The 14911-nt window shown below is 32.7% G+C and overlaps 1 protein-coding gene across 7 annotated transcripts in view; it reads left to right on the forward strand.

The window, feature by feature from the left end:
• The window catches only part of LOC145329866 (uncharacterized), a 241850-nt gene that overhangs the window by 216433 nt on the left and 10506 nt on the right, over positions 1-14911 (forward strand). For all 7 annotated transcript variants that reach the window (XM_080174307.1, XM_080174313.1, XM_080174310.1 and 4 more), the window contains exons 2-10: positions 7870-7955; positions 8440-8556; positions 9433-9531; positions 10022-10122; positions 10463-10548; positions 11781-11959; positions 12303-12608; positions 13007-13236; positions 13759-14685. In XM_080174307.1, coding sequence (XP_080030433.1) covers positions 7902-7955; positions 8440-8556; positions 9433-9531; positions 10022-10122; positions 10463-10548; positions 11781-11959; positions 12303-12608; positions 13007-13236; positions 13759-14685 — 2099 coding nt within the window. In that variant the 5' untranslated portion in view covers positions 7870-7901. The remainder of the gene's footprint in view (positions 1-7869; positions 7956-8439; positions 8557-9432; positions 9532-10021; positions 10123-10462; positions 10549-11780; positions 11960-12302; positions 12609-13006; positions 13237-13758; positions 14686-14911) is intronic.

Below are 14911 nucleotides of genomic sequence, written 5' to 3' on the forward strand. Positions count from 1 at the left end.
TTGGGACCTGTGAGAAGCTTCCCTAAGATGGAAGGACTCAATCGGTTCAGTAATATCAAAAGATATCCAAACAAATACTTAAAATATCTTTAAATACATAATTAAAATAAAAATAAACAAAGTCTTTATTATATTATATTATCTATACATATATAAATATAGATAATATATATTATCTATATAATTAAACCATACACGTATATAAAAATACCATAAAATGGCCTTAAAACTCTCAAAAATGGCATTTTCTATTACATATTAAAGTAAAAGATTAATCTTATAATAATTATAACTACAATTTTGTAAAAATAATATATAAAATATAGATAAAATTTAAGCAAAAATGCTTTAATTTTGTAATTTTTTGTCCACAAAATTGAAAACCAATTAATTAATACATCTTTTATTTTAATAAAAAACATACTAAAAACTATAAAAATAACAATTATTTATACATAATATCATAAAATATTAATAAATCTTCACTTTAAGTATAATTTTATAACATTTTAATGGCTTTTATGGTGTAAATTTAGTAAAAAAGAAATAAAAATGGCACAAAAAAGCAAAGTAAGGAAGGTAAAAGCAATAGCAAAGACAGATATAAGAGGAGATGGAGGGGAGGGGGGGGGGGACGGAGTAAAAACAAGGATGAAAACTTCAATAAAAGCGCAGTTCAGACAGATGGACAAACGAACATTAACAAAAACACAAACACAGAGCTTTTAATATATAAGTCTTGACAAAAATTTGATGTGTTTTGTTATAAAATTGCTATATATCAAAATTAATTTGGACATTTCTTATATAAAGCCGTTTGTTAACGTTCTGGTCATGGTTTATGAGTTGCTACGCTTTTAAAAGTATACCTTAATGTTATAGGAATAATATATTATACTGCCTTAAATTAGGACTTCTCTAAAATGTTTAATTTAACAATCAGAACTAACCGCTACGGACAATTGGACAGATACATCTAATGAAAAGTTTTGCTTTAAAAAGAGTAAGTAGAGGGGGAAATTTGGAGAAGGGGGAAAGAAAAGAATAAGATTTGGAAGAGGGGAAAAGAGGGAAACAGAGAGGGGTAAATTATTATTCAATCAGGGATGGGGGGAGAGATGATAGGGGAGAAGAAGAAAGGGGAGAGAGGGAAAAGAAAAATTATAGTCGGAGGGGAATGTGGATACTACTAAGGGAAGAGGGGCTAGCCACGGAGACCTTTAGGACGGAATAGAAGTCTAGAACCCAAATCAAAGATAATTTAACATTTAGAGTAGGTGATTATTTGTATTTTATTACTAATAATCACAATTTATTTTCAAGATTATTAACACACATCTTTTATAGAAAATGCTTGGTTTTCTTTGACACAATCCAACTTGAGGAGTGAAAATGACCCCCCCCCCAAAAAAAAACCACCCCTCAGTGATAATCCTGCACCATTGCAGTATGATTTCAGTATCCCAGTCTTAAATTCAGATTACTATAAAAATAAGAATAAGATTCAGTTTCAAGGGTAACCATGCAGGAATAGGGCTCCCCGCATGTGTTATGCTATCCTCACAGAGTTAAATATCTCTCAGGTGATATAGCATAGTAATACAAAAGTTGGCTTATTAGTTCTTTTTTTATATTTAGCCTATCTAATTTTATATCTGGATCCTCAACGAGCCAATTTGATTTCCTCTGGATATAAATGGGTTCCATATACTCAAATTTAGAAATTGAAGTATTAATTTATGATATTGAAAGGCTGCCACAAGTACCCATACCCAAAATTTGAACTCTTGAGCTTCAATAACAAAAAAGTTTTAGGCATTTTAAAATGACTCTCTAGGTATATGATAATTTTAATAGTTTTCCACACATCATGATAGAAATAAACTATGTCGCCTAGAAGCCAAATAAAAGCTCATTTTCAGTAGAAAATTAAGTTGCCTGTAACTTTATACATTTTTCAATAAAACATCCATTTTCACAGTTAAGATCAAGAGAATGTGAAAATACCAGCTTATAGGCTTATATCCAACCAGAAAATATGTGTCTAAATGCACTACTATTGCGAGCAATATCAAAGAGCATGTGTTTACATACTCTTACTAAACTGCTAGGTAATTGCACAAGTCACATATAAGAAATTTATGTAATAAATGTGGGAAAAATTCTCCACAGGGACTAGGTCTTAAAACTGTAGTACTGTAGAGAGTTGAGTAGGTTTGAAATTCAATATTAATTTCTCATTGTCATTACATGAGCATGAATTAGATTATTTTTTGTCAGCTTTTGACCAAAACTGTAGGGTTTATATTGTAAAAATAAAGTGATTGGTTTTTTTTAACACCATTTATTTTTACTGATTTTTAAATAAAAATTTTGCAATATGGCACACACTATTTTCAATGATAATGTGTAGTAAAAGCAGTTGGGACATAACAATATATCAGTAGTTTTATTAAGTGTAAGGCTAAATATTGTATGTTCAGTAGGGCGGGTTCATATCGGAATTAGACAAAGCGGGGATATGCAACAGACAAAATTAACCTTAAAAACATTTCTGACCGAAAAAGAATTTTAAAAAATTTAGTTTTAGAACACGACCACTTAAAAATACAATTCGTTACTTATTAGTATGCAAAGACGACATTCAATAAAAATTTTGAATCAGAACTATGCCTTCATGGTGCTCCCTGGAAAGGCCTTGAGGAGCTGAATCAGGAACTTTTGTCCGTTTCAAAATATCTCGTTCCTAGCCTTAGAAATCACTAAAAAACCACAATTTTTTAAGGTGTATTGAGAATTGTCCAATTTGTAGAGGTTTTTTAGATTTGCTCAGGCTAGGAACGAGATTTTTTGAAACGAACAAAAGTTTCTGACTCAGCTCCTCAAGGCCTTTCCAGGGAGCACCATGAAGCCATAGTTCTGATTCAATAAATTTTTGACTCCCATTTACAAATAGCTTTACAATTGAATGTCTGGTCGTCAGCGGTTTTAAGACTTAGGATAAATTTTAAATCATCCAGAGGTGTATTATATCTATATAAATTGAGTGCAGATCCCCGCTTTGGCCTCAGAAAAAAAATGTCTAAAATCGACCCACCCTAATGTTCAGCTGTTTGGCCACCTGCCACGCAATCCTGTAAATCTCCTTTGAATATATATCATACATGTTTTTTTTTAATAAGACAAAAGTAAATAGCAATTTAACCTACTTATACCCAACAGATTTTTATTATCAAGATGTCATTTTTTTCATCATGTTGAGAAATTTTGAAATTTTGAAATCTGCAATTTCATTTTTAAAAAATCCTTAAGTTTTTTCATTATTTGCTCAAAAAGTCATGACATGCAAAACGCCATTTCCTTCAAACCAAATCACTTGGGTTATTTTTAAATATGTAGAGCTTAGAAGTGTTAGCAAAGTAATTAGATCCTATGGAGTGGAGTTCCATCTGAAAAACAGGAGAGAAATGCCGTTAAGAACAGCTTTTTTCAATGCAATTGAAAGATTTAAGAAGAGTGGAGGCAATGCTAAGCAAAAACAAAGGGAAGGAAAGGGAATTTCAGAAGATCATGTGAAACAAGTGGAAGATTATTGTAACACAAACGAGTAAGCCCACCTGAGGGAAGAAATCAGGGATTTAGGCTTTTCAGTGAAAAAGATATGGATAATTCTCAGACGTATTTTAAAATGGAAAGCTTATACTCCATTTTTTACAGCTTGTTTATCCTAAAACAACAAGAAAGTTAGAGTGCAATCTTCTGAGTGGTTTTTGACCAAAAATGTTTTTTTTTTCGGGACAAGGTTATATGGTCAGATTCAAAGTATTTTGTTTTAAAGCAAGAACCTAACAAGTCTACAAATAAGGTCTGGGCTCCAGTAAACCCATATATCAATGTTGAATGTAAAACTCAAAGCCAATAAACAATTATGGCGTGAATTGGTCTATGTGCTGGACAAGTGATTGGTCCTTTCTGAATAGAACAGAAAATGGATAATTCAGTCTACCATGACAGATAAGATTTGGCCATCAATCCATGAAAGGGTAACTAAAAACCAGTTGTGGTTTTAGCAAGATGGAGCAACGTGCCACACCACTTTGAATAACCTTGATTTTCTTCTGAGAAAAGTTTAATGAACATGTGATCTCAAACAAGTCTGAGATTTCTTGGCCTGCAAACAGTCCTGACCTGAATCCACTGGACTTTTTCTTCTGGGGATATGTAATGCAGCATATCTATCGTGTCAAACCTATTTCTATTGAAGACTTAAAGTCCCTGGTTGATGATTTTGTTGATTCAATTGACCCTGACATGATTAAGAAAGCTTGTTCTTCAGCTCAAAAGAGATTTGAAATGGTGAGATAAGAAATTGGTGGAATTTTTGAACAGAACAAATCCACATTATAGCCAATTTATGGCAGGGACACCAACCATTATAAATTTGATGTTATTGGTGTTTAATTGTAATAATTGATATTTTTAAAAGTTAAATAATAAATGTTCCAACATTATTAAAAAAATGACACCTTGTTTTTAAAAATCTGTTAGGTATAAGTAGGTCAAATTGATGTTTACTTTTGTCCTATTGAAAAAAAACACCCTGTATTATCAACTTATTGATGTTTGTGCTTTAGATGTTAACTTTGAAATTTGTTTTATCAAACCAAGGAAATGAGCATAAAAACAAAAGCCAAGGTTCATAAAATAAATCTACAATTTTCCTCTGTCCTTAAAAATAAATGGACTGTCCTCAGTTTTTCTGAAAATCACCTACTTCTGAGCATGAATAATTGTTTAGGTGAGCACTACTAAATCCAATTCTGTATGAGCTATAGCACACATACAATAGATATAGCTCATGCTGTTTGCATAATCCACACCTAAGAAATTATCAATTTTTTTCTATATGGATTATGCTAACTGCTTGGAATATCACAATGAATTACACCTTACAAAACAGCATGCAATAGTAGGGCAAAATGATGCATTTTTTTGGCGGGGTAATGAAGAAAGAATTTTTTTGAGGATATTATCAAAAAGTGATTGACAAAAAATTTATATTTAGTGTTTCTAATATGTCAAGACATGTGACTTTTGCTGTACAAATCACTTTTGTTGGTATTTTTTAAAACCTGTCACCTACAAGTGCATTGTTAATATTACATTCTCCTAGAAATTCAAAAAAGAATGCTACAATTAATCCCATATTTATATAGTTGATGCATTTTCCCCATAGAATAGACAGACATACACTTTACATTGCAGTGTTTCTTCTCAGCTGATTATGTTTATTTATATCATTCAATTTAATTATGTTTTATAACTCTTATATGTCTATATAAGTTTTCTATATTTGTGTAGTCTTTGGTGTAAAGATCATTAGTGATGGATATGGATACATTCAATGGCAACCTTTCTATAATATATTTATAATGAGATTTTTATCAAAAAAATCACTAGCTATGTGATATACAACCTAAGCTTTTTTCTAACCCCAACTTTTTGTATAAAAAGTCTAGTATTTCATTAAAATTCAGAAAATATATCTTTGTTTAAAGTTGTCATTTTGTAAAATTGAATTAATTACTCATAAACTACTAATTTTTATTAAGGGATTGTAGTTGCTTTGTCTCTAGCCTCTAGGAAATGGTGGAAAGGTCAGAAAATTCAAGCATAAAGCCAACTAAGGACAATTATAAACATTATCTAATGTATCCATACCAGTAAAAGTGGGAAAAAATGTAACTTTGCCTAACGTAGCCTCGCCTTGCAGAGATACGAGGGGTCCCAGACTTTCTCCCCTTTCCATCTCCCACTCCCCATATAGGGAGACCAATTTTATTTATTAATAACAACAGCGTTACCAGCTCATCTGTGTTGACTGCTAAATTGAAAATAGGGAAGTTTGGCAGTTTGACACTTTTATTGCTTGACAAAATAAGCAGTTGTTGAAAAATTTACAGCCTTTCATAAGCTATTTTAGTACAAAAAAGATATTTTGATCAGCTGTAGAGGCAAATTTTAATTACAAAAAGAATTAGTATATATACCATTTTGATTTAATTAAATATTTCTATTTTAAATAAAAAGCTGTAATTGGATATTATATCTAAAAATTAAGGAAGATTTTGATATTTTGTACTATCAAGTATATTATTTTAGTTATAAATGTTAATGAAACAATTATAAAATAGGCATTGATGAAAAAAGCAGTGAATAATAAAAAATAAGCAGTTTGACTTTAATAAAAGTTGGCAGCCCTAATTCAGCTGTTTCTATTTAGGATATAATAATATAACAATTTTACAGAACGAATTCCAATGTTATTGTCAAGTTATTCTTGATTCTAGTGATGTTATTAATAGCGAAGCTACTCAATAATTGGAAATGTTAATCTGTCTGTCTGTACGTCCGTTTGTCCATTAGAAAAATTGAGGCCTCGTGGCTGTATAAAATACTTAATATGTACTTCGCCATTTATTCTTTAACCGGTTAAATTATTAATTATAACTTTATATAAATGTTATAAAAATAGTTATTCTTATATAAATGTGCTATAATATAATGTATTTATCTATTTTCTTACTACTTTTTATTTATTTTACGTTATTTTGTGATAGCGTTAATTAAGAAATGACCGGTTATTTCATAATTACGCAATAATTGTAATTTGACCTCGATTTCATATCTTAACTTTAATTTTAGTAGCGAAGCTTCTCTTTAGATAACATATTTCGTATGTCCGTCTGTACGTTCGTGCAACTATGGGGGAGATGAGTTAATTTCTCAGCTGCTTTTTAAAGCTAGATTTTTGAATATTTGTCTATCTAAAAAGGGGTAGTTGCACGAAATGCATTTCAACTTGAATTTAGTAAACTGCATATTTTTTTCTGTTCATTGGTTTAAACTACATTTACAGGGCATATGAATTAAAGAATTTAAATTTTTACCATGTAGTTATAAAAATATATATCAAGACTTGAAAATCCTATTCTTGTGATACAAATTTATATGCTTGAAATCATTTATTTCTTAAATGTACTTCATGCAATTATCCCATTTTATCATTTTTGAAAACGCATTACACAACTTCATAGCGGTCAGACTGCTTTTTGGCAGCTTTTATTTGCTTTCATATTTCGCTATTGACTTTCCCTTATCTTGAAGTGTTTTAATTGTTGTTATTTAGAGTGCATAAATATACTTTTTAGTAGATTTAAGTAGATCTCCCTATTCAGCCTCTAGGAAGTTAAAGAAAATAGCCTAAAACCACCCAAAATATGTATTAAATGCTTCCTTGAAAAGTACAAGATCTTGAGCTTCACACCAAAATCTTACTACTTTATACTAATGGTTTTAATGTCCATTGAAATAAATCTTTTTTCTTTATTGTTGTCTTACGTTCGGAACAAATGAAATTGAATTTTATTATCTGAATGATTCTAGATTATTCTTGATTTTTTCTATGGCGCAATTTCGATTTGTTTACTTAATTTTATCCGTCATATTACGATTCTGTTTGTAATTTATATAAGAAATAATAGATAGAATGTCTTTCTGTTTCTGTCTATTGTTCAAACCTTTTTAACCACTGGATTGAAACGGGGTTTATTTTACCTATAATTGAGCTTTTTTATTCGTTGTGGTATTATTGTTTTTAGCTTTTGGGAAGAATATATTTGGGCTGTTTTTCTTGGGAGGTGAGTTGTGATTCTCCCCAGAAATTTATAACAATCTGCCTTTACCCATTCTAAGCATCTACCAAAACGGTCCACTGGTTAGTGCGATCTTTTGATACAGACATAAACATACAGTCATCCTACTCAATATATGTGCAAGAACTAAAATGACATGTTTGTTGCTATTTTCAGAATTGTAGTAAAGTGAATCAACTAAATCCCATGAACTCAAAAGCTTTGGTCCTAAGTCAAATTAATTTCAACTTTAGAAGCAAGGTAATTTTTATAATTATTGAGACAATATGTATGCGTTTTAATGCTGTAATTGTAGAAAACATCTAACAATTATTAACATTTGGTCATTTTTTGTTTGTCCTCTTTTGAAATTTATTATAGAGTAGCTTTTCTTCTATGAAGCATTATACCAATATTAATTTTTTGGATTAGATTAATTAAAGCAGTTAGGTACCTTCACCACAAAAACAACTTTTGTTTTCGATGCATTCACGACGAAGTTTGTAGCCCCAATGACCTCTAAACCAATGGTCTTCAAAGAATTTTTGCCTTTTTGTGATTTTAAGAGAATTTGCTTTTTAAAATAATATAAGAAAATATTTTAATTAGGTAGTCCTTGTTAGAATAACCCTTTTTCTTTTTAAAAATGCACATGTTTATTTTAAATTAAAACTTATCTATTTTAGAAAAGATTTATCAAAGCTCTACTTTCATTAATACCGTTTGACATTTTTTGTGAATTTAGGAAATCGATGGAGAAATGGAGCAAATTTTTTCCCCTTTGGATCCGTGTAACCCCTCCATACCCGGGGAGATGGTTGCAGATAATAAATCACAAGATATTCTAAAGTCAGCTCTACAGGTAGTCAAGAACGTACAGACCGTTACGGGGTTGTTAACACATAACCTAACCCAAACCCGGTTTTTTTGTGAGTTTTTGGTAGGTTCTAAAAGGCCAGTGGGCTTTTGGGGTTTTATTCTACTATCAAGTTAATAGTAAACTTATTAGGTAAATAATAATGGATTGTTACACTATTCTTTAAATTTAGTAGAATATTATTTTCTAAATTTCATTAGGTATAACACAAACATATTATTTTTATACCATCCCAAATTATTTTAGAGGGGGTTAAAACTCCTAAAACAATCAGTTTAATCAATATTTACTTTATTTTAAAGCTTTTTATATAATATTTCTTATTAACCCACAAAAAACCTGGTTTTTTGACGAGTTGGGTCTGGATTTTGGAAGTCTATTAAAAAACAACCCCGGAACGTTTTGGATAGCTTTGTTTAAAAATAACTAACTATGGACTTTCATAGCATTAAATGAAGAAATCAAAAGTTTTAAAAGTACATTCTGTAGGTATGAATTCTAAGTTCAAAGTCAAAATATCAAGTTTCAAATTTCAATTCTAAATGAAAGAAGTATACGGTTACTAAATCTTTGATATTTATCACTATTGATTTTTTAGTACAACGTATGATTCTATTAAAAGAATTTTGTTTTTAAAAAAGATATCCATAATTTTCAAATAACTACTCTAAAAATTACGCTTTGAACAGAATTAACATATTTTTAAATTCTTAAGATATTCTCATATAAAAGTAACAGGATGGGTTTTTGTCTTTATTTATTTTGTTTAAATAATACATAACGAAAGAATTTAATTCAAAAATTGGATGGATCTAGTGTCTGATTGATCATTCATAATCCTTAACCTGACAATGCTTTCAGGATTCCAGATTCTCAGTATCTCCTAGTCATGACATCCTCCATGATACCTGGAGGTCTTCCAGCTCATCAACTGGAGAATGGAGGTCATCTTCATCATCAACAGGAACGTTCACATGCATTGCACATTCACAAATATAATTTTAGCAAAAGTAACGCAGCAACAACTAACTTGATGTAAATTTTAATTCTATTTTATAAAGCAGTAAGGTTTCTTTGTATTTAGCTTAAGGTTGAAATAACCATTAAACCGATTAACCTCTATTTTTAGGAAAGCTTCATATAGATCCCTTTCTCATATCTGGTGGATTAGGACCGGTTCTCAGCCATACTTAAAAGTTATGTCTGGCATCGTATTATATCCAGTTTTCTACGAAAATAAAATGTACAATCATAAGATTAAAACCAGTTTTGTTAGCCCCGAGATGCCTAAGGCACGGGGTTTTAATCTTATAATTGTAAATTTTATATCTGAGAACAGGCTGTTTATAATACGATGCGAGAAATATATATCATGGCACGGAAAGAATTGCCTCAATTCCAAATATTTTTTTTTATGGGTAAAAAAGATGATTGTGAACATCTACTTGTGACAGGGGATTACGAGTACTGGGGAGGCGCAGCATGTAAAGATATTTGGGGAACCAAATCTATGTTGTGCAAAGACATCTGGCAAGATCAGGTCTCAGCGAGGTAGTGTATTTTTTTATTTAACCCTAAGCTTTATTAAATGTAAAAACTAGATAATTATATTTATTTACTTACCCTTTAATATTTTAGTTATATTTTATAATGTTGGACCTATTTATTAAGCATTTTACCATGACTTAACGTTAATTAGTGGCTAAATTGACTGGGTGTATCTCTTATTTTTTTTTATATAATTTTGCATATTTTTATCATCAAAAGACAAAATTATACCTACCGTTTTACTGGCTAGATATTTTAATAACTTTAAGGCTATTCGAGACAGTTATTTTTAAATCATGTTTTCATTGCTGGCTAACCTAACTGATTTTGATTCAATTTTCAGGGCTCGGCAGGAATCTGGACGAACCTCTGGTAGCTGTGGCAGTTGCGGCAGTTGTATTAGCTGCTCAAGTTTTACTGACTCTTCAGGCATTAGTTTTCATCATTTATTTTCATATTGAAAACTAAAATATATTTTATGCAAAGAAAAAGGGGGGGGGGGGGAGTTTTGAACCTTTGCGTAAACCTGGCACCTAGGCTTTATCTTTGGACTGAGAGGATAGGTTATTAGAGATAAAATCATTCTTATATGATGAATTTCACGAAGTTTTAAGATTTTTTGGATAGACCTCCAGGTTCCGGAGCTGCAGGCCTCCAGGTGGTCTCTGTACAGGTAAAAATAAAAAAATAAATTTTTTTTTTTAAAGTAACAAATCAACTTATAAAACAAAATAGGTATGCATCTTTTATCTTCAAATATGTGAATAACATTAAAAAAGATGCATATTTTGTTTTATAAGTTGACCTGTAACTTAAAAAATTTTTTTTTTCATTTTTACATGTATAGAGACCACCTGGAGGCCTGCAGCTCCGGAACTTCACTGGGATGAAGAACGTAATTTCTGACAATCCAATCAGAACTTGAATCCCTGCCTGTAAAAGGGGGTGGGGGGGTAATGCAACAATCTCGTAATCAATGTATAAATCGCACTTCGAATTCGAATTTCTTGGTAGGTCTATTTTCCCTAAATCGAACAAAAAGTTGGAAAATTAACTGCTAACGACTGGCGGCTCAGCCGTTTAGCCATTTTTTTGGTCATTTTCAAGGCAAATCATCACGAAACTTATTTCCACATAATACTCTCTTTGCTGCTCCAAAACGTTTTCAAACGGTTGTAGCCGGTAGTTGCTGGTACTAGAAATCTAAAAATGTTTTTTTTTGTATCATTTCACATGATTTAAAGCAAAAATATGTTTCAAAAAGTTGGTTCCTTGTAATTTATGACAGATTTGCCCTAAAAATAGTCACAAAAAAACGTCTAAACGGCTGAGCCGTTAGCCGTTTCTTTTTCAATTTTTTGTTCGATTTAGGGAAAATAGACCTACCAAGGATTACTCATGCAAATTTTCAGATCGAAATTCGAATTCTAAGTGCAATTTATACATTGATTACGAGATGGTTGCATTAACCCCCCCCCCCCCCCCTTTTATTTGAAATTAAAACTATTACTACATTCTTTGGTACAGTTGCATACCTAAACTTTTTTAAATTGAGATTTGTAACTCAAAAAATATATCTAGGGCCTTGAGTTATATCTATTACTTAAATTTTAATTAGGTAGGGATACATAAATGAAAATGAAAACTAATGAATTTACCAGATTACTTGGGTACCATAATGCAGGAGGGTATCAGGAAGTGGGGAGATTCCCCCGACCTGGTGTCCGGTACTGCTGGCACCAGCAGCCAGGAGTCATCTTCTGGTAGTGGCCAACATTCATCAGAATTAGACAAGTCCTCCTCGGAGATCTGGGAACATTTTGCTGGCACTTGGGAGAAGGTAAGATATTTTTTTCATAGTCCCCCCCCCCCCAAAAAAAAAGACATTAGCAACAATCAGACCATATAAATACACAAATTCATAGAAAAGGGCATTTTTTTCTCTCATTTTATTGTAAAAATTGTTCCAATAAGGTCAAGTTCTAAAAATGCATTTTGATTTGCATCAACTTATTAAGTGATTTCTAGTATTTCGCTCTATCCTTTTAGGATTTTTTTAGATTATGAAAATTTGGTAGGTAACTTTAGGTAGGTATCATTTTTAAAAGTTCATAAAAAATTTCCAATTGAAAAAAAATCTTCTAATGTCTAAACTATAAAATCCTCAGAATTATTATTTTTAGGAGGTAAACAAAAATCGTGTATCTCAATTTTCTCCGCAGCTCAACAGCAAAAGTCAAAACATCTGGAACAACTGCTCGGAAACCAACAACATTTGTGGCAACAATGAAACCCAACAGTTTAATTACAAAACCCCAACAGCAACCACCTGGAATGATGGCCAACAACAGCAACATTACAATACCTGGTCAACTCTGCCTGCAGCAGAGACAAAGCAGAATGTTGGTGGCTGGGCAGAGTTTAGCCCAAACCAGACCAGACAACAGCTGAGCTCGGCTAAAATTGATCACTGGCAACAACAACAACAGGTAAATTAACAACAATTTTAAAGTTTTTTTTTAAATGCATTTAAATTAAAAATTGAATTAAGAGTATGGACAATAAATAATTTTTATTTTTGATGAAATGATGTTTAACAAGAATACAAAATTGGTACAGGTTAAATTTCTATTAATGACAATTTTTTTTGTTTTGTCATCAGGGTTATATATTTTCTCTTTTTGGAGATTAGAGGGAGGGGAAAGAAACTCAAATTAGGAAATATTCTGTATATTTACAATACCTTCTAAAAGTGGAAAAAAGAGGTGGAGGGAAAGAAATGCACCTGGGTTAAAAAATATACACCCGTGTCTGTTATTGATATGAGAAAAAACAAACAAATAAATTGGCATATTGATAGAATACCTATGTTTAATGTTTATTATAGGTTATAAATCAATGGCAACAGTCAGACGTATCATCAGTTGGTAACAATACCTGGAAACAACAAATTCTGGAGTCTGCTGGACAGAATGTCCATCTGATGGAACCTGGCAGTTACCAGCAGCTGAAGGAGGATGAATTGGCCAGGATGGATGATAATGTTTTTAATAAACATTTCTTTAACAATAAGATTCTTAATGTTGAAGATGTTCAGAATATTATGCAGAATGGAAGGTGAGTACATGTACAATCGTAAAGGGGCATTTGAGGGGGGGGGGCGGGCAGGTTGAATTGTACACTCCCCCCTACCTATTTTTTGTTTAAAAACAAAAATTATTTTTTTATTTGGGGGGGGGGGTAATTATGGGAAATAGTTATAAACATCCCCATGACGTATGAGATGCTACATTGCATAGGAGAACCATATCGGTTCAGCGGGTATCAAATCATACATCCTGTTAATTATATGGATATACAATATACATTGGCCTTGATTTAGCATAAATCTGCATGGAATTGTAAAAAGTTGGGATGTTTTTTTCTGGGTACATTCGGGTCAAAACTGGTTTTGGAATCTAACCAAAGGGAAGTTGGATTGAAGAAATATTTCACTCCAAATATTGTTAGATTGATTTTGGCCCGTTGTACATAATAAAGCAGCTGAAAGAATGTACGACCAATAAGATTAGATAGTATCTGTCCTGGGGATGTTTTCTCGTTTAAAATAAAAGAATTTTAAAACCTCTATATTTTAAGGCCCATGTTACAGCAAGGAATGATGAATGAAGTACACCTAAACCAACAAGACCCAACCATCAATAATTCCAGCAGACTATTTGAAAAACTATGTCTACAACAACAACAACAACATCACCAAGACTGGTCTCACCACCAAGAGGAAGGTTTATCCCATCATCAAAACCTAAACATGGATCGTGTAGGCATGGCTAACATGAGCTCAGCTGGCAGTGGTCTGCCTGTCCTTGATAAGACTAACCATCAAATGATTCCTACCTGTGTTGCATCCAGTGTACATAGTCCTGCAGCAAATAATGACCAGAGTGTCACCCTTATGAATCTGTTGAAACTTATTGAGCTTGAAGAGAAGAATGTTGTAGCGTCAACATGTACAACATCAACAATGGGAGTTTCAGTTGTAAATACTGGAGGCATGTCTCCATCAATCCTACCGACAATGCCTCCAAAGTTGGATCTAACAGCCGCGGGAATGCAGCAAACCAACGGGCGCCCGATAACCGGCAGTGGCAAGCTTACAAGCACTGCTGCAACAGTTCCGCTGTCCCCGCTGCCACAAACGCTGGCTCCGCCACCAATGACGCCAACATTTCCGCCTCCGCCGTTTCCGCCGCCAATGAACCTTCGCCTGCCACCTCCTACACCTTCCCCCGCAGCTTTGGCTGCCGCCGGTGGCAGTGGCGAACAAAGATTCTTTCCGCCCGCCCTTCCCGTCAACTTCAAGGTTCCTCCGCCGACGCATATTCCAGCTGTTCCACCGCCATCATTTTCAGTGCCGCCACCAGGAATGGCTGCTGTCATTCCACAGACAACGCCACCTGCGTCTGTAACCGGTGGTTATGCTGGCAGCAGCTTCAATAATATGCCGAGGTCACGTCTTGCCCTGGAACTTCATGTTAGACTGGAACAAGCTTATGACCAATTTAGGTAGGTCAAATAATCCTCTAATTTTGTAAATTAATAATTCAGTGGTGTATATTCTACATGGGATCCCCTGCTCAGGGGGGGGGGGGGGGGGGAGGGATAAAAAATAAGTGGTTGGAGGGAAAAAAAATGTAAAAATTAAGAAAACTGAAATCATTTTTTTCATTCCCCCCCCCCCCCTCCTTGGTGAAAAAAGCTAAAAAAATGTTTAATATTATGTACAATCTGC

Source organism: Acartia tonsa, chromosome 10, assembly GCF_053477335.1.
Source record: "Acartia tonsa isolate MP-2025a chromosome 10, ASM5347733v1, whole genome shotgun sequence".
NCBI lineage: Eukaryota > Metazoa > Arthropoda > Copepoda > Calanoida > Acartiidae > Acartia > Acartia tonsa.